Raw genomic sequence first — 18,654 nt, 5'->3', positions numbered from 1 at the left:
GAGACAATTATTATTGTTCTTAAGAAGTCTAAGATTTCCCATTCCACATTAGGGCACTAAGTTCAGGCACTGCAGCAAATTGGTAAATTGTTTAATATACGTGTAAGGCCATTATTCAATATACAATTAGTGTATTTTTAATATCAATTAGCTAGTTTAATATTACTTTGGTTAAAATGCCTTTAGCGGTATTTGCATCCACCAGTTTGTTTACTGGGCCAATGTGCTCTGTTCAAACGCATTAGACATACACCATGACTTTCCAGTTCCTTGGCATAGAACTGCCATCTCTTCTCAAAAGTGCTTTTGTTAAATAGCAAATAAGATAAACATAACCACACCTGTTACACAACAGGTTTTCATTTCAAAACAATGGTAGGGATAGTGATATTCCTCGATACATATCTGTCAATAGTTCAGTTAACTCAAATGTGGGGGAAGTGCACAATTAGACTAGAAAAAGGCTGTTGGAAGTATTTCGCAAAAAATGGCATCTTGCTACCCGATTCACAATCTAAATGCATTGAATAGTGTGAGATGGCTATTTTTGCACATATGATACAAACTAAACTCACTACAGAAAAATGGATTGTCCAAATCATTCTTTGCACCCTTCTAATAAAGCCAAAAGTAACTTCTCGGGCACTGAAACTTAACAACTCAAAAAGAATGGATGGGAGGAGATCTTGTGATGCAGTTATACATTCCCTGCCTTTGGATTAGAAGATTTAGGTTAAAATCCCTTGAGAGCTAAAATATCTAAGCTGGTTGATTTTATTTTAAATTTGCAAACTAAGGAGTCTCATTTATTTTAAGCTTTCTTTGGCTTTAGTTTTTTGTCTCTTGATCCAATCTTTCTCTCATTTCTTTATGTACCTGAATTTACATTCTTTGATATACACTTTCTTCTCAGTACTTGCGCTGTGAACTTCACACATCTTACAGTCATAGAAATATCTTGTTCACTCAAAATGCCCTTGCTGCAAATGTTGTCAGCGCACACATTCAGCAACTTAAGCTGCAAAATAATTTAGTGCCTAAACATGCAAGTTGACACCATCGGATTAGTCTTTTTTAGTGTCTTTTTTGGCAATTTTGATTTCAGTGCTATCGGAAGCAATATTCTAAATGGTGCTCTACGATAATAGTTTTTCTAAAAGAAAGAAAATAGTTGAAGATAAACTGTTAATTCTCATTCAATGTATGAGGTGAACCTTTCTATTATAATCAACATAATTTGCCATAAATTGAAATCAAGAGAAAGAACTCAAATCATTTTTGTTAAATGGTTGCACAATTTAAGTTAACCTAATTTCTTGCTCTTAACAGCTCAAAGAAAGTAATTGTGGCCTGTGGCTGAAGGACATCAACAAAGGCGAGTGCACTTTTGACACTATTATGCTCATTTGCATTACATATAGCATCAAAAAAGTAATGCAATAGTTTATCATGATAGGTTCCCTTCGTGACTGAGCAGCCTGCACCAGGAAGAAACTGATTCTGTACCTCATATCTGGAATTGCTCCACTAGCTTAATAACAGCTGGTAAACATGGGACTTAAAAAAAAGTCATTTGACTAACATGAAAACAGGAAGCCTCAGTACTGGTCTGATGCTAATTTTAATTACTGTCTAACCAGTTGTTATATTGTGTCACTGACTTTTGTTGTGGGTCATTACTTATAGAATTTTGAGGATTGCTGCTTTTTGTTGGTATTTAAAGAAACATTTCCAAATGGTTATATTCAAACGATATTCATTTTCATGGTAATAAAGTAGACACATTCATAACAATGATAATAACACCTATTAAATTGTCTTTTAGAAGTTGGACTTCATATTTTAATAGAACAAAACTAACTGTTTAACAGCTTAAAAAATTAACAAACGACTATTTATAAAAAAGTAAAATGCATAATCATATAGGATATTATATCCCAGAATTCACTTTTACATCTGCGATGTAAAAAAAATTCCCTGAGAATGGCAAATGTTAAAATAAATATATTTTAAAAATCATTGGATTACACAACAAAATGTGTTCCAAGGAGAAGTGGGCAAATTCATGTATCTTCATTCCTGAACAGCAACATGAAATCATCAGCTATTAGGAGTCAGTTTGTCACAATGTTTCATCTCTCACAATGTAATATTGTCAGGACAGTGTTGTGGCACAGCCCTCAGTCGTAGATTCAATGACTTCTGATGTCCAGTTTGATGCCATGCAATGGCACTCCAGAACAAGAAGTGCTGGATTCGTAGTTTGATCAGCATAATAACAATTATTTGTCTTCATAATTTTAGTCTTGGATTGAATGTCGAATGGTTCTGTGATAATCCTCTGGGCTGTTCACATGATCAGGTATTTCAAACCCTCTAAGCAAGTGTCCACTGTTCTGTTGAGTGAAGTAAAAAAGCTGCCTGGCAAACACTGGCTCGATCTAAAAAAAAAGTACATCTACATTACTTGAAAATCTGGTAAAACAGCAATCATAGGAATGTTTTGCACGATTATGAAAGGGAAACCTCAAATGTTCCTCTTCACTATACAGCTGCTTGGTGAAGAAATAAAGAGGTCAATATTGGGTCACAGTAATGGGTCAAGGTGTTCTCATCAAGTGGAAGGTGCAGCGTCAGTAAATCAGACATGGGTTAGCATGTGTTACACACAGTGAAAGATAATTCTCGCCAAGCGTTATTTTAGTAAATATCAGAAGACATGCTTAACGGTACAGATTGTTCATGATCATTCACCGGTAAGTCCAAAGGAGGTTTGGTTTTTAAAGTCATGTGTTTCATGACCAATTTGTATAAATGACACAGTAATCTAAAAGCTGGCATTAGAGGACAGCATAGTGAACCACCAGTATATGATATCAAATCCGGGTGTCATTCTGAGTTCAATCAATCTGTTACAAATCTCCCAATGACCAAACATCTCCACAAGTGATTAGGGCAGGAAAATTGAATGGACAGACTTCACGTAAGCCGCTCATATATATTACAATAGCTAGCTAAAAACCAAAAGAGACAAGGGGTTTAAGATAGTGTGGTGGGGGTCAAGGGTGGGTGTTTTCAGTTAGAAGGGTACATGCCAGCCAAAATAAAAGAGAGGTGTAATGAGAAACAAGCAACCCATGACGTTAGAAAGCTAACCTTCTCGGGTAGTGTGTATTCTACACAATGACAAAAAAGCAGACACCAAAGCAAATGTACAAGACATATCTGTTCGAGACAGGCATATGTCACTTGTGGAAGATCACAGTAAAGACTTTCAGGGTCAGTAAAAGATTGCAGCACTTTAAACTTTAAAATTACAAAGTGTCTCACCATCCAGTCAGAATTGCAGGGGTAAATGTATTTCTGATGCAACTCTACCATTGTTTTGATTATCAATTACTATATATTATCTGAATATCACTTTAGCAAATCTATCTGAGAGAAAATAAGCTCTACTTGTAATTAGCAAACAGTGTAAAAGGTTTTTTAGAATCAATTTTATGTTTTGTTTTTATTCACTCATGGCATGTGGGCATTGTTGCCTCATCCAGCATTTATTGCTTATCCCTAATTGCCCTTGAGAAGGTGGTGGTGGGCTATCTTCTTGAACAGCTGAAGTCCATTTGGTGTAGATACACCTACATGCTGTTAGAAAGGAAGTCCTAGGATTTTGACCCAGTGATATTGAAGTAACAGCGATATACATTCATGTCAGGATGGTTACTTTCTTGGAGGGGAACTTGGAGGTATTCCCATGTATCTGCTACCGTTGTCCTTCTAGATAGAAGTGGTCATAGGTTTGGAAGTTGCTGTCAAGGAAGCCTTGGTGAATAGCTACAGTGCATCTTGTAGATAGTACACACTGTTACTACTGAGGGTTAGTGATGCAGGGCTGAATGTTTGTGGATGTAGTGCTAATTAAATTGATTTGCAAATACACTTGCCTTGGATGATGTCAAACTTGTTGAACATTGTTTCATCCAGGAAACTGTTGGAATTCTCCTGACAGCAGCCTTGTATGTGGTAGGCAGACTTTGGGGAGTAAGTGGGTGAGTTACAAGTTGCAAAATTCCTAGCCTCTGACCTGCCACAGCATTTATATGACTAGTCCAGTTCAGTTTCTGGTCAATGGTAACCCCCAGGATGTTGTTAGTGCAGGATTCTGATGCCATTGAATATCATGGGGCAATGGTTATATTCTCTTTATGGAGATGGTCATTGCCTTGCACTTGTGTGGCACAGACATGACCTGCCACTTGTCATCTGAAACATGCCCATTGTCCAGATCTTGCTGCATTTTGGCATGGAATGGTATTCTCAGTATCTCAGGAGTTGCAAATGGTGCTGTACATTATGCAGTCACCAAAGACCATTCCCATTTCTGACCTTACGATGGAAGGAAGGTCATTGAGGAAGTAGCTGAAGATGATTTTGGCCTTGGACACAATCCTGAGGAACTCCTGCAGAGATGTCCTGTAACTGAGATGATTGACCTTCAATTGCCACTAAGAGTGAAGAGGAGATTTTTGCTTCTCAAGTCCCTTATCGCAAGAGATACATGCAACCAATAACAACTTCTCAAAGTAAATCTTTAAAAAATATTTTAATTTGCATGTTATGCTAATAATGAAATGATTTCTGTTTTAATTATGTTATGCACAGTTATGCAACTGTTATTATTCAGAGGCTAAATGCCTTACGCAGATCAAAACACCCATGTTCATATTGTGTTACTTCCACTCATTAATTGCCTAAATACACTTTTCCTACTAATTTCATCCAAATGAATATGTACTATGACAAATGGCATGTCCATTCTTCCCACTGTGTAATCATTACCTGCCCTCATATTGGTTTTAGAGTGATGTTAAATCATGCTAATTTTATAACTATGCTTGAAATAATCTCTATGAGTAATATAAATGAGTTAGGTCATCTATTGAAATAATATAGAACATGGCACCAAATTGAAGGCATGTAGATTGATCAACGTTCAAATTTCAAATACCTCCTACGTGGTAATTTGACAGGTCTGCACTGCCAGCAAGAAAGCTTCATCAGCAAGTGGCACAAATTGGAAATCTGGCTGTACATTACACATGATCTTCCAAGCATTAATGATTAGTCTGTCGACAATTTTCTGATTTGCATTGCCATTAGTTAAGGGTCCCCACCATCAGCAGAGACTTCTGCCATTTTCACTTAAAGCTCTGACAAATGTTAGATCTGCAGTTCTTTTGGTTATTAACAAAGCTCCAAATCCATGAATAATCTGTCACTGATTACATTTTCTTTATTGTGATTATTTGCAACTTCTTTTTGGAGTCAATGAAATGACTGCATAAAGAGGAACTATCCACCGGTTCAACAAACGTGAAAGAAAAAGAGATACAAAAAATACCGATTGGGATGATTGTAACTTTTCAGGAGTGAGAGAGGGACTGAATTATTTGGCATTTCCTCATATTGAGAATAGATCATACACGTAAAATGACTAATTGCTGGTAATCTGCATATCACCTCATTAATTCTTAGCATTAAATGCTTGTGCAAGTTTTTACCTCAATCACAGATTGTTGCTTTCATATTTTCATAGTTATTGGGAACTTACATGTGCTGTGATAAGTTTTCTTGATCTCTGTGGATCTGGAAATTCCTCACCAAAACAGAGCACAACTTGGAACCTGGGCATAAGTGATCGACCATGGTGTGCATAGCTTTGTAGTTCTGATGAAAGAAAATAATGCTTATTCTTACAGTTCATTAGTCTTAAATATATATACATGGAACTGTCTGTTCAACAGTCATCAAAATCTAACTACTTGTCTTCAATTTAGTACAATAAAGGATAATCAGAAGTTATCTATTCATCCCAAAGTAATCTTCATTTTAAAAAAATATTTCAATATTTTAAATTAAATGTTACCACTATTTTCAACTTTAATGTTAAAATGGTGAATATTAAGTAACCATTTACAATTTGACTCCCATTAACAAAACATCTCCTTTCTCTACACTTATAAAAGTGTTGAAACATTGAAATGACATTAACACCTAAACAAACTTGCAAAGGTTATACATTGACTTTGTGTTTTCCAGTTTTTCTAGGGAAGTAATTTTATGTAATAACTTACAAAATATATATCCTCTCTGTTACCTGCTAAAAACTGTTGTGTGTCAAAAAGTTTTGTGACTTGGTCTCTCTCCAGCTTGTTAGGCCTGTCGCTGTATGGTGCTAAAGGTCCTTCCCAGTAGATTCTGCTCTGGCACAATCGTTTGGCATAGAGACCATCAGGTGTCATCCACAGCAGGACTCCCTTCTCCAAGTGACTGAGTAGTTTTTCAATACCCTTGCGTTGTGAATTGCTGTCTGGATAAGGGAACAGCACCTGATCTATGTTGCTAGCTGCAAATAGCTTATCATCTTGGCCATGGGCTATTCTACAACCTTCAGGGCTTGTTGTTGTCACTTCTCTCACCAGGGTTTCTCGATAATACAAAAAAATGTGTAGTCGACAGTCTGCAAAAGCAAATCAAATTGATGTGTTCAGTATAATCAGCAAGCCGAAAGTCATTGACATAATTCTCAGCAAATAAAAAATAATTGCAAGGTGTTTGGACATGTTCCTTTGTAAGGTCCAAGTCTTTTGTCCACACAGATTGACTGAATCAATCAGTTCATATTCAAACATGCAGCTTCATTAGCATCAAGCAATGGCAAATAGCTTTTCAGAGCTCGAAAGGCGGAACCCACATTCTGAAATTCAGAAGATCCTGGTGACTTCTAAAAGCGGCATAGCCAATTTTGGACATAAGCAGGAGTAAGAATAACTTTATGATTGAGAGTCAAAAGCAAGACTCCCAAGTCCATTTTCAAAAATCCAAAGTTATATTTGGCAATTTCTGACATCATTTTTGTCTTCCACCTGTCACCTCTTCTTTTTTTTCTTTTAGCTTTTCTTTCTTCACTGTGAATAATTTTCCCTCCTTTACTTTTTTTTTAAATGTTTTGTTTATTCTCAACACATGGTTCTCTTATCAAGTCAATCTTTTCATTTTCTGGCTGCTTGTATTTTGATTCAATTTTCGTTTTCAATTTTTTATCTTCTTGTCTTTTGTTCATGAATGAAATCATCCTTCCCTTCTTCTTCATCTTCTATGTTATTTTTGATTCTTCAGGCCAATCTTGTGGCCATGGTTGGGGGAAGGATGGGATATTCAAGGGATTGGAGATGGCCGGAAGGAAGTCTTAGAAATACCAGGCAGGATCAGAGGTCACACTTGTCCAATTTAGAAAGCTTTCATCCCTTTTTCTGCACCCAACTGAAGAGTCTGCCATCAACTGTATGGTTGGACGCATGGCTAGATTTAACAGTGGACACAAGGACAGTGGCTTTATTGTCAGATTTTTGACTGCGCTGATCCACATTTAAAAATTGCTAATGGGCAAAATGAAATGCAAATAATCATGGGTGGAACAACGAGAGGGGATCACAGTGCCAATGTAGCAAGTAAAGAAAACTAGGAAGTTGGCCAGAAAAATATGACAATTGCATTTTCAAGGCACTCAGTTACTGTATTTCTTTACAAGCAACTTAGTTATTGTAGCGGAAGCTTAATTGTACACATTGTAAGCAGTTTAAATATGCCTGTTGATGAAAACACTCTCTCTCATTTCTTATACATCAACAGCTAAATTCCACTTTCATAAAATTATAGTTGTTAAATGTTGAGATATTTTTTAATCGCTTGAACTATCAAACTTAATTCATAACAATAGGCCTTGTGTTAGAAAGAAAGAAGAAAAACCCACCAGACTACTGCTCCCAAAAATACCTTTTACGTTTTATAACACAACAACTCAAAACTGGAGATCATTTAAATTGACATATTTATTAGAATTATCTTATTACTTGCTATTCCAGAAATACTGTTCTCTGGCTCCTCAAGCCATTCTACATTGTTGCAATATGAGGCACTTAGCAAGGTTTTAGTATAAGCCTGCAGGATTCAATTCATTAAACTGAGTTTTTATTTGTGGTTTGTTTTGCAGTTTGCAAAACCTGGGTAAGTTAAAATATGTAAGCCAATTTAACTATTCAAAGCAAAGCTGACTGTTTATTGTAGCTTTCTCGATTGTATTCATAATAGGCAAGATCATAATAAAGGTTTTAAGTTTGATTAGCTATCAAAGGTTTGATTAAGCTTTTAAGCAACAATTTAAAATGAAGAAGCCCTCTTCATGTAGTGGAACATCCTAAGGTATATCATGGGGAGCCTAATTAAACAAAATTTGAAACTGAGCCACATAAGGGAATAGTAAGGCAGATGATCAAAATGTTGGACAAATCAATAGCTTGAAAGGAGCATCATGGAACAGAAGAGTTAGAGTTCTGGACTGGATGAGAGAGGGAATTCCTTAGGTAGCTGAAGGCATGTGAGGCAATGGTGGAGCAATTGAAATGAGGATTGTGGAAGAGACCAGAGTTGGTGAAGGACAGCGATCTCAGAGCAGGTGTCAGAGATTCTGAGAGGTGAGGTGGTGATGGAGGGATTTGAAAACAAAGGCATGAATTCTGCAGCAGAGACATTGGTAAAACTGAAGTCAAATTAGTTCAGGTTGTATAGAGGTGAAGGTCAAAATTGGATTGGGGTGTGAATATGAACATCAGAAGTTTTGGAGGAACTCAAGTTTATGTCGGGTGAAGATGGGAGGCAATAATTATAACATTGAATAGTCAAGTCTAGAGGTAACAAAACATGGATTAAGTACTGCTATTATGTAATGCCACATGTGTTGACTTACCTGAAAGGGCCAGTGCTTCAGCAGATCTCATAGTAGGTTCTATTGAAATACCAGGTGCTTGCGATTCAGTTGGTGCACAAGCATAAAATGATCCAGTCACTTGATAACCTGCAAACCATGAGAAAAAAAAACACTGATTTAAATGCTGTTTCTAACAATTAAAGTAACATTGCACAATCCATTTAAATATTGTAAATTTAAAAGTAAGTGCAGCAATTATAGTAACTAATGTGCTTCACAATTTTGTTGACCATATTTGCTATTTGTGGAGATTGCAGAGGAGAAAGATTTAAAAGGGACCTAAGGGGCAACTTTTTCACACTGGGGGTGGTGCATGTATGGAGAGAGCTGCCAGAGGAAGTGAAAGAGGCTGGCACAATTACAATTCCAATATTTAAAAGGCATCTGGATGGGTGCATAAATAGGAAGGTTTAGAGGCATATGGGCCAAGTGCTGGCAAACAGGGCTAGATTAATCTAGCCCTATCTAGTCGGCATGGATGAGTTGAACTGAAGGGTCTGTTTGCATGCTGCACAGCTCTATGAATTAATTGCAATAGACTTGCATAATTAACTTTGAATAGCTGACTAATCTCTTCTGTTAACATTCCAAGCAGTCAGCAGCAACATGTTCTACATTAGGATTAAGCCCAAATTTTACTATATTAGGGAAAATATATACGGTTTAATTAGATTCTGTATGACCACACAGTCCCAAAGCATTTTAGAGTCTTTCAAGTACAGGCACTGTTGCAAACTAGACAACATAGCAACATGCTTACCACACCTAGCTCCCATAAACAGCCACATGGTAATAACCAGATTATCTACTTATTTTGGTACCAGTTGAAAGATTAGTTTTGGCCAGGATACTGGCAATAGCACCCTGCCTCCTCTTCAAAACAATGCTCTGAGATTTCTTTTATTTGCCTATTCAAGAGGACTGATGGCAACACAGTTTAATATAATCAATCAAAAGCCAACATATTTGATGCTGCAGCACTAAAGTGCTGGTTTTCTATTCTCAGGTTCTGAGCTACAATCTGAAAGTCCAACTTTCCAAGTTAGAGCCAAGAGTGCTACCAACTAAGCCACTGCTGACAAATAACTTAATTTGGTAATGACTGGACCAAAGACTAACTTGTTAAAGCCAGTTAAAAGATCCCAGTAATGCTGTGACTTGGCTCCCTTGTCTTTTGATCCACCTTGCATATATGAAAGTAAAACTGAGAGTGGCTGGATGAATTCATTGTACGGATAATCTTGGTACAGTTATTAAAAAGCTGCATCTTACAACAAGTTACAGCAGGATGAGGAGAGAATTGGTCTTACAAGTGAGGAGGCACATGTTTTTGCACACTGATTGCACAATTATTTTAATCTATCAGTTGGCTTCCATTACACAAGCTATTACAAACTATCCTTACCATTATCACAACCAGGGCCTTGCCAATGGTGGTTTCGTGGAGGAAATGGCACAGTTGGGCACTGATAGGAGAGTTCTGGATGCGGCTGTTCATAATCTCTCCAGCCACGTTCATGTTGTACAATATAGTTGGGTATCTAACAACCATAAGAAAATCATTAATTGCTTCACACTTTTTTAGCTCAAAGAAGTAGAGTGTTAATTGCTATCTTGAATGCTTTAAATTCAGGGCTCTCACTTACCTGGGGTGGCATTGATGGATATGTAGGATATGAATGGTGGTTAATTGATATCTGTGGACCTTCCATGCTCATTTGCTTTGATCCTGCTTGAATCAAAAAAAATCTTAAAATGAATAACATGGTAGGAATTTGAAACAACTTAGAAAGGAAATTGCTGCAATTTCCCATAATCTAAATTTATCCAGGGACTGGTAGGAAGATGTTTTGATTTATATTTGTTCAATAAGTTTATCTTATCCAATCTACATTCTCAAATTTTAAAAATTTTAATTGAAAGAGCAGGTTAGTGGGGACAAATACCTTTTTTTGCTCCTTCTGGAATAATTTTGTACACTTTGTATGGATCTGAGATGTCGAGTTGACTGCGGTCAACCAATTCCTCAAAATCATTGCTCTTGTTTAAGGCACATCTCAGTCTGGTCTTCCAAGTTGGGGGGTCTGGCTTGTCAATTCCCTCACGAAATTTGCCTTTGAAAAGTGCCCAAGCCTTGGGAGAAATGATTTGATCAGAATGAGTTTAGCAAATCACTATCATTGACTCAATTTCATAAACAATGTATAAAGACACTATGATAAATTATTAACTGAGATCTACACAAGACAGATAATGGATGTGCTGGATGTAGAAACTTTACTCTCAAATTGCAAAATGTTAAATACTTCAGCATACTGAAAACTAATGAGTATGAATAAATTACATACTTTTGTAACCATACAATGTTCATTTTAACCAGAAAGTATTTTCTCCGCTGACTGTTACCTTCCATAACTCGTTCAAAAGCATTTTATATATATGCTCAATTTTTAAGGAATGTGCTGTGTATGTCAAGTTAAATGATTAGTTACCCATCTTTAAATTAACTATGATTAGTTGTTTGTTAGTAGAGAAATTGAGTTTTGCTGAAAAGAAGTAAACATTTCATCTTGCACTCAATAGGATAATTTGCAAGAATATAATTTAAAGGTACATCTACAATTATTCTATATGAGATGAAAGTGCTGATTGGTTCATAATTGGATTCTATTTGGTAGCAGCATTTCCTTGGGGAATGCACTAATGATGAGTGACAGTTAACTGACATGGTATAATTAATATAAAGAGGGTGTTAACATGTATATTTGTTACCTTTGTGCATACACATTTTTTTCCTTTGGTGGATAGTAGGGTAATTAGCAGACTAATTATAAATCTCTTGAATTACATCACAAACAATCCTTCCTTGGTTATCAAGTCCTTGAATAGAAGTTAACCCAGAGTTTACATCCCAGAGCCAGGGCACGATCTACAGAGCTATAGAGTTGCATCATGAATGCAAAACTGGTGAGACAAACTATAAACACAGAAATGTGTAGTATATCATGTTGGGGCATTGTCACCGGGAAATTACATATCCTAACTTTCTATAACCTGACATTGACAGTACATTAACTTTATTCAAATTGTTTGGTACAAAACAAGCAAAAGCAGGTCTTGAGACTCATTTACTGCAAACATGTCTTCATTCATAATGATTGGGTACATAATTTAGAAATAAATAATGCATTTTGCACAAATCATACTAATCAAATAGCCTTACATGTTGAAATGATAATTATTCACTGGAAGCTAGGGAAAGCCCCAGGTATGTTTTAATTAGAAACGAGCTTTCTCCTGTCACCCTGTTTGCAAGAAACTATAATGACCTGTGGGAATAAGTCATTATAATATCTCGTATTTGGTATGTGTAGTGAGTCACTACAATGACAACTTTTGTAAAAATTCATAGGCCAGTGTCTTCAGAAATACTCAAACGCATTCTTGGCAATGGTGCAGTTTCCCTGAAACAAAAGACTAAGTTTTGCCGGTGTTGTTGTCCAAATCTACCACAGAAATGTGAATTTAGACCACAATTATTCATGCACGCCTACTTGAAGTCTCGTTGTAGCTTTCCTGAAAGTATATACAGTGCTGTGCAAGTCACCGTGTAATAGAAAGCAACCCGGCTTTACAGCTTTATACTTGGTCGAACCGCGGCTGAGAATGGGGCCACCTTCTCCCACATGTGCCTATCTCCGCCACCATCGCCTAACACTGTGGGCTTGCCCTGACGGGTTACATGGTAATGCCTCATTTGTCCAAACACCTCATTTATCCGAAATACAACTAAGTGGCTGGAGGTGGCTCTCCCACGACACTGCTTTGATGACATGAGCAAGATCACATGGGGTCACAAGACAGCATGAAGAGCCCTTATAGAAGCAGGGAGGGCGGCAGTAAACAGAGAGTACAGAAACCTGGGGTGAGGGGAATTGATATACAATGGACAGGGTTAATTACATTAGAACCCGCTGATTTAAGCAGCAGATCAGTAATCACGCACAAAATTACATTGAAGAAAAAAGCGGAAAAAAGGCATTGTGTGTATTTTTTTTAAAAAGAGGAAATTAACACCTTCCCCCCATGAGAGAGAGAGAAAAATCAGAAGTCGAGAAAGCGAAGAGATGGGGTGGCAGAAAGTGGGGTTACCTTGAAAAGTGCCGCATCCTCCTCTCGGTTGTAATCCTGTTTCCCGGCGTGTTTCCAAGGAATGCGGAAAATCGTCTTGTCTTCATTCTCCCAGACCAGCCCGGGATATTTCCCACTGTCAATCTGATCAATCAACCACTGGCGAAGTTTGCCGTTTCCGGAAGTTACTGGAGCCATGTTGCAGTCTGAATCCATATTCATGTCTAGATAACGTGTGTCATAGAAAGAGAGAGAGACTCATGACAAAGAGGACACATGCAACCTATATGGTCAAGTCTTAATAATATCCTATTCATACAAGGACATTCGCTGCAGGAAAAGTTGTACAATATTTGCAGAGCATTTTTTAAAAATCACATGGGACACCCTTTACTCGCCAGCACTTCCACCTGAATATAGAATAATTCAAATCCAAAGAAAGTGCACCCACAAAATCAGGCTTCGCTCTCTCGCCCGCAGCCAGGCCATTTTAAGAGGATCAAAAAGAAGCCTTAAATTGTTGCGGGGTAGCTGACAGTCACCCCATCAGTCTCTGATCCTAAAACAAAACGCAACTGTATCTTGCAAAACAGGACTCCCAGCGAAGACACCAGTTAGCCGAAGGTGTCCTGGCGTAGATCTCTCTTACCTGGGGGCTTGCACTGTTTAAAGTTTGATTGACTGGTTACGATGAAGCAGATCTACTCGGCACAAGCACTGAAAAGGAACTTTCTCTTATATACAATAGAGTGCTGGGAGGCGGGACTTGCTGCTAATCAATCACAGGCTGTTTTTACAGAAGTGTCACAGACAGAGGAAAGAAAAATCCCCAGCGGCGCACAACATTGCTCCATTTCAGAGTACGAAACGTTAACGTATTTGTTTGTCAGAAGAATTTGACAGATCGGCTTTTTTTGTGTATGTCTGTCTGTTGTTTTTTACCTGAGCAATGGAAAAACTGCACATAACATTTCTCTGGAATATAGTCACACAAATTTTCAGTCAGAATTGGATGCCATTCATATACCCCAGTGTGTAATTGCCTTGGAAAAAAAGATTATAAATTACAGGTATATCAAAGTCAATCTGAGAGTGCAGTGATTTGGTCAATTGAAAATTTCCAAATATTCCCTCAGATTATCGGTTAGTTGCCCTGTCACTACTTAACCTCTCCAAGTGTAGTTATAAAGTGTTGTACAAATGGCCTGATTGGGTTAGTGAAAGTCACCAATGACTTTCGAATAGAGTTTGCAACATTGAACCACTGAGCCACAGGGGTCTTGGTTCATGAGTCAGGCTGAGACCACCTTTATCAGTTACCCCAGCGTCCCCCAGGGGCACAATTGAAGAGGGTCAGACAAAGATCTCCACTCTTCTCTCGCTGTAGAAGTAAGGCTCCACAGCATCACCCAGATAGGCTATCAGGGTAACATGCAGGGATAATAAATAAAGCAAAGAACTGCGGATGCTGGAAATCTGAAACAAAAAAAGTTTGAAACAGTCGTTGCAGGAGAAACTCAGTAGGTCTGGCAGTATCTGTGGAGAGAAAGCAGAGTCAACGCTTCGGGTCCAAGGAAGTTTCTTCAGGCTGGCCTGAAGAAGGGCCACTGGATCCAAAACATTTTCTCACTAGAGATGCTGCTAGACACAGGGATTATTGTCATTGGGTGGAATTTGGGATAATAACCTCTAGACAGAAGGGGAATGTCTCAGGAAATAATTGTGATAAATGTTGGGGGGTGGAGAAGCTGCTGTTTAACAAGTGCTTGAAGGTGTTTATGACCAAGTGGTGCCCGTTTAGATAGTTTCAGGGCTATATGGAATATATGGCTATATTGAACTTGCACTTTGGAAATGCACCTGCAAGTATATGCAAGCGTGGTGCAAGCACTTATCTAGATTAGACTTGTATTAAGAACCAATTCAGCACCGCCACCTCCTGGGCATTTCTCCAAGGGTCCATGCCTGAACCGGTCATCCACCTTTTGCAAAATGTATGCTACCCGCGTTCCATCAACGGCAACCCTCTCTCCTCCCCATCCAACCTCACTCCCCAAAACCTCACTCCTCCAGCGACGGTAATAGACCAGACTGTATTTCCATCGCAAGCCATCCCTCTCTCTTTGGAAGCATTCGCTTCTGTCAAGACGTGGGCTAATTGTAGAAAATAACTTGACATATTTGTTTCCCAGTTGTCTACACGGAAGAATTTGTCTGAGGTTAGAAATTCTAAACACTGGACTGTTTGTTATCTTTCTGGTGCTTTTTATTTGGCACATCAGTTTATCTGAACTCTAACCAGTTGCCAGTTTCAATTCTAAGAAGTGCTTTGGTTGTTTTTCATTCGTCACATTTTATCACTCCCTTCTAAGAGGGAGAAGTCATTTCCTTGTGGAAACGCATGAGGCGGGAGGGGAGGAGACAGAGAAAAACACAACAAATCCAGAATTTCCGCGTTGTCTCCTAATGTCCCATAGTGCGTCCTCTCTTCCGCAATAATTATCTGGATGTCTCAGTCATATGATCAACTTCAGGTTCATCAGAGGGTGACCTGAATGACACTGCAACTGGTTTGGAGTATTCCCCATCCCCCAAATTCGCGTAATTTTTCAGAGTTAGGTCTGGTTTTGGGAAAGAGCTATAGTTGGCATTACTTGCAGAATTGACTAACTTGTTTCAGATTAGCCACTGCACTTCGGATTTTAATGAATGGGAGAAGGAGAGGTGGATTTGTACATAACATCCATTCTTTAAATGCATGAAAAAGGGCCCGATATAGATACTGTAAGGGAATCGAATGCTTAAATAAACATTTGATGTGCAATATATGAAAATAACTGCAATAAATAAAACTGCATTTACATAACTCACTAACCAAACCAAGCGAGGTAAAGAGTTTGCAGGCAGTTTAAAAATATGAGCCAATTTATAATCATCATTATTCTAGATATTTTTAATCAACCTGTTCTAAGATGCTATGGCACACCTCTGGGGCAGATACCCAGGTCTTCTGTTCCAAAGGTGTTCCACATGACCATTGTGCCACAATAGCTCTCGTTGTTATTCTTTAAAAAAATTCTAATTAACCTATTCAGGAGTTGTTATCGCACACCTCCTAGTCGAGAGTTGGGGATACTACCACTGCACTGCAAGATCTCTGTCAGTTCGCTTCTATTGGAACTCTGATAAATGTTGGATGGTCCTTAATTCTATGAGCATTTAAAGTTGCAGTTGATGCAGGATTTGCACCATTACGGCAGCTGGACTTAATGGGTTGTCTTTTATTCGACCCGACTCCCTCTGCCATCACCAGCAAACATTCACACAGCAAATTCCACTAATTCGCATTCTCTAAACTCTTGAAATGACCAGGTTACATAATAAAAGTGCTCGTTATCAAGAGTGGTTCGAGTGGGAGTTTCTGAAAATGCACTCACTTTTTTTTACTGTTCCACTATGTGGAACTAATTGGAAACAAAGAATTCAGAGATAAGATGATGAGAAGATAGTGAACTAGAAACTGCAAAATAACGTGGGCTAATTCGGAAGCTCCAATGGTCATTCTAAACGCTACGCTTTTCTATTAGAAATAAATCACTGTACAAGACAGCTCTTTTTGATATCTTTATACACTCTCTTTGTTCCCATTGTACAGGCTTGTACAGGCTTTGAGAAAAAGGGCAATTTTCAAAACACATCAAGCCCAGTGGGACACGACCTGCTGTCAGTTTTAAAGCAATTTTACCATGATTTAAAATTACATCGCAATGACAGCGCGAATAGAGGAATTTTGTACTTTATCAGTTTGTTCCTGAAAAGAAGGTCAAGTCAGATACTAAAAAATAATCAATTAGACACCTCCGTTTTATTTTCCATTGTTACTAAGAATAAGACTTAACATTTGGGCGCCCACCTTTACGGTGCTCATTCCCGAAGTGACATCACAAAAAAGTACCGAGAAAAACAGGAAAACATATAAACACTGCAAATAAACGCACCTGGCATTGTTTTGTCAAAATAACACCGATGGCCTATTTTAAGCGGCAAAATCTTTCTTTCCAGTCTGGGGTTTGTGTTGTTATTGTTTCACTCCACGCGCATCACAAACTGCCAATGTTACTACTAGTTTTAGACTAACCCGAGGGTGGGATTGTTGAATAATATTGCCGTGGTTAATTTTTCAAGCTAACACTTTCAACTACATTGTGGAGTTACCTACAATGATCAATACGTTCACGCATATGTCTGTCAGTGTACGTGCGTGTTCGTATTGCAAATATATTACTTCTGCATTTGCACATGAACTTTTTCTTATGTGCAACTCTGCCAAAATAAAATCATTTGGATAAGGGACAAAAGCTTCAAACCGACGTGGTTACCCAAAGAGATTACTTCCCTTGTGGTCTTCCATCTTTCACAGCATGTTTATCCTCAGACATTAATTAATTCAAACACTTATCAAAAACATCAATCAAAATAGAAACATTTTAAGCTTAAGTGTAACAATTTCTTTAATCGGTTGATTTGCTAAGTGTCTTGTTACTGTTACAACAGAAAGGAAGGTAAATGCATTCCACTTACCACAGGCAGCAGTATTGTGTTACACGCTGTTGATATGGACAGAAAGCAGCAAAAAACGGTGTGCTGGCAATGGAATCGCTTATAATGGCGAGCGAGATATAAGTACCAATCAAGTCAGATATTAATAAGAACTTCACTAATATGTTCTGGAACAGGCTTGCACTCACATTAGAAATTCTTCTGCTGGTGGTTGTGACAGCATTTCCTGGCTGTCTTAAACATACATTTTTAAAAGGTTATATATGTCCCAGCTTAATGGGTATTTCTTAAAACATTGCTCATCGCCCTTTGAGTTTACGGTCATGTTAATTAGTCACAGTTCTCATAAAATGTCAGCTTATCTCTGCCTCTTCGAATTTAAACTGCAGTAACCCTACTCAGAAATCCCATTTACTTAGGAAACCAACAACTTTTGCACACTTGTACTCAGAAGTCCACTAGATCACACATGGAAGCACTCATGCATGTATTCGAATATGGACAGTCAGATCAATGTACTAGCGAAACTGACTGATACATACAAAAGAAACTAATAGAGGCATTTCTTCAAATTTATATACTTGTTTTAAGAAAAGGAATCAGTAAAGTGCCAGAGAAGTGGAGAACAGCTTATATTTAATAAAGGGTGTACAACCAAGTATCAGAACTCGAGATTGGTCAGTTTAACCTAGAAGCCGAAACTATTATACCGTGTCAACATGGATTTCACAAGTGAAGGTCATGCTCGACCAATCGCCTTGGATTTTTTGAAAACGGATAACAGGGAGAGTAGACTTTCATATAGTAGATGCAACGTAAAGAGATTTTTTAAATGATTATTGATCGGGGGTACTACATGGTGGATCAGTCAATCAGTCGACTCAGAGGACAAGTAGCACATTGGAGAGCAACCTGGCTGAGAAAGCCAGAAGAGCGAGCGGGATGAAGTTAAATGTAGTGACTCAGATGTGCCGAAGGTGAGATGCGAAGGCTACAGCGAAACAGTGCTGGGATCCCTGCTGTTCACATCTTACAGAAAGTAGCCTTGCTCGGAAACTAACATTTAATGCAAAGTTTGAAGATAACGCCAAATTAGAGGTATAGTCAATAGCCCGGAAATATGTACCAAAATAAGA

The 18,654-nt window shown here is 38.0% G+C and overlaps 1 protein-coding gene across 3 annotated transcripts; it reads right to left on the bottom strand.

Annotated features, from left to right (window-relative positions):
- Positions 1 to 1,338: 1,338 nt before the first annotated feature.
- On the bottom strand, positions 1,339 to 16,978 carry LOC122564461 (interferon regulatory factor 4-like). 3 transcript variants are annotated; one of them, XM_043719380.1, is made up of 9 exons: positions 16,957 to 16,978; positions 12,980 to 13,182; positions 10,774 to 10,960; positions 10,474 to 10,556; positions 10,233 to 10,368; positions 8,807 to 8,914; positions 6,158 to 6,520; positions 5,612 to 5,727; positions 1,339 to 2,441 (listed from the first exon to the last, which is right to left on the bottom strand). In XM_043719380.1, exons 1-9 carry the CDS (start codon positions 16,961 to 16,963, stop codon positions 2,301 to 2,303), a joined length of 1,344 nt encoding a protein of 447 aa, XP_043575315.1. In that variant the 5' UTR covers positions 16,964 to 16,978; the 3' UTR covers positions 1,339 to 2,300. The 3 variants fall into 3 exon arrangements, with proteins under 3 accessions (XP_043575315.1, XP_043575314.1, XP_043575316.1); XM_043719379.1 differs by having other exon boundaries at positions 1,343 to 2,441; positions 10,474 to 10,559; XM_043719381.1 differs by lacking the exon at positions 16,957 to 16,978 and adding an exon at positions 13,608 to 13,703 and having other exon boundaries at positions 1,344 to 2,441; positions 10,474 to 10,559.
- Between the last annotated feature and the right edge of the window lie 1,676 nt (positions 16,979 to 18,654).

This window comes from Chiloscyllium plagiosum, chromosome 29, assembly GCF_004010195.1.
Source record: "Chiloscyllium plagiosum isolate BGI_BamShark_2017 chromosome 29, ASM401019v2, whole genome shotgun sequence".
Lineage (NCBI taxonomy): Eukaryota > Metazoa > Chordata > Chondrichthyes > Orectolobiformes > Hemiscylliidae > Chiloscyllium > Chiloscyllium plagiosum.
The sequence above is the reverse complement of the archived record's forward strand: the minus strand, read 5'-3'. Positions and strand labels throughout refer to the sequence as shown.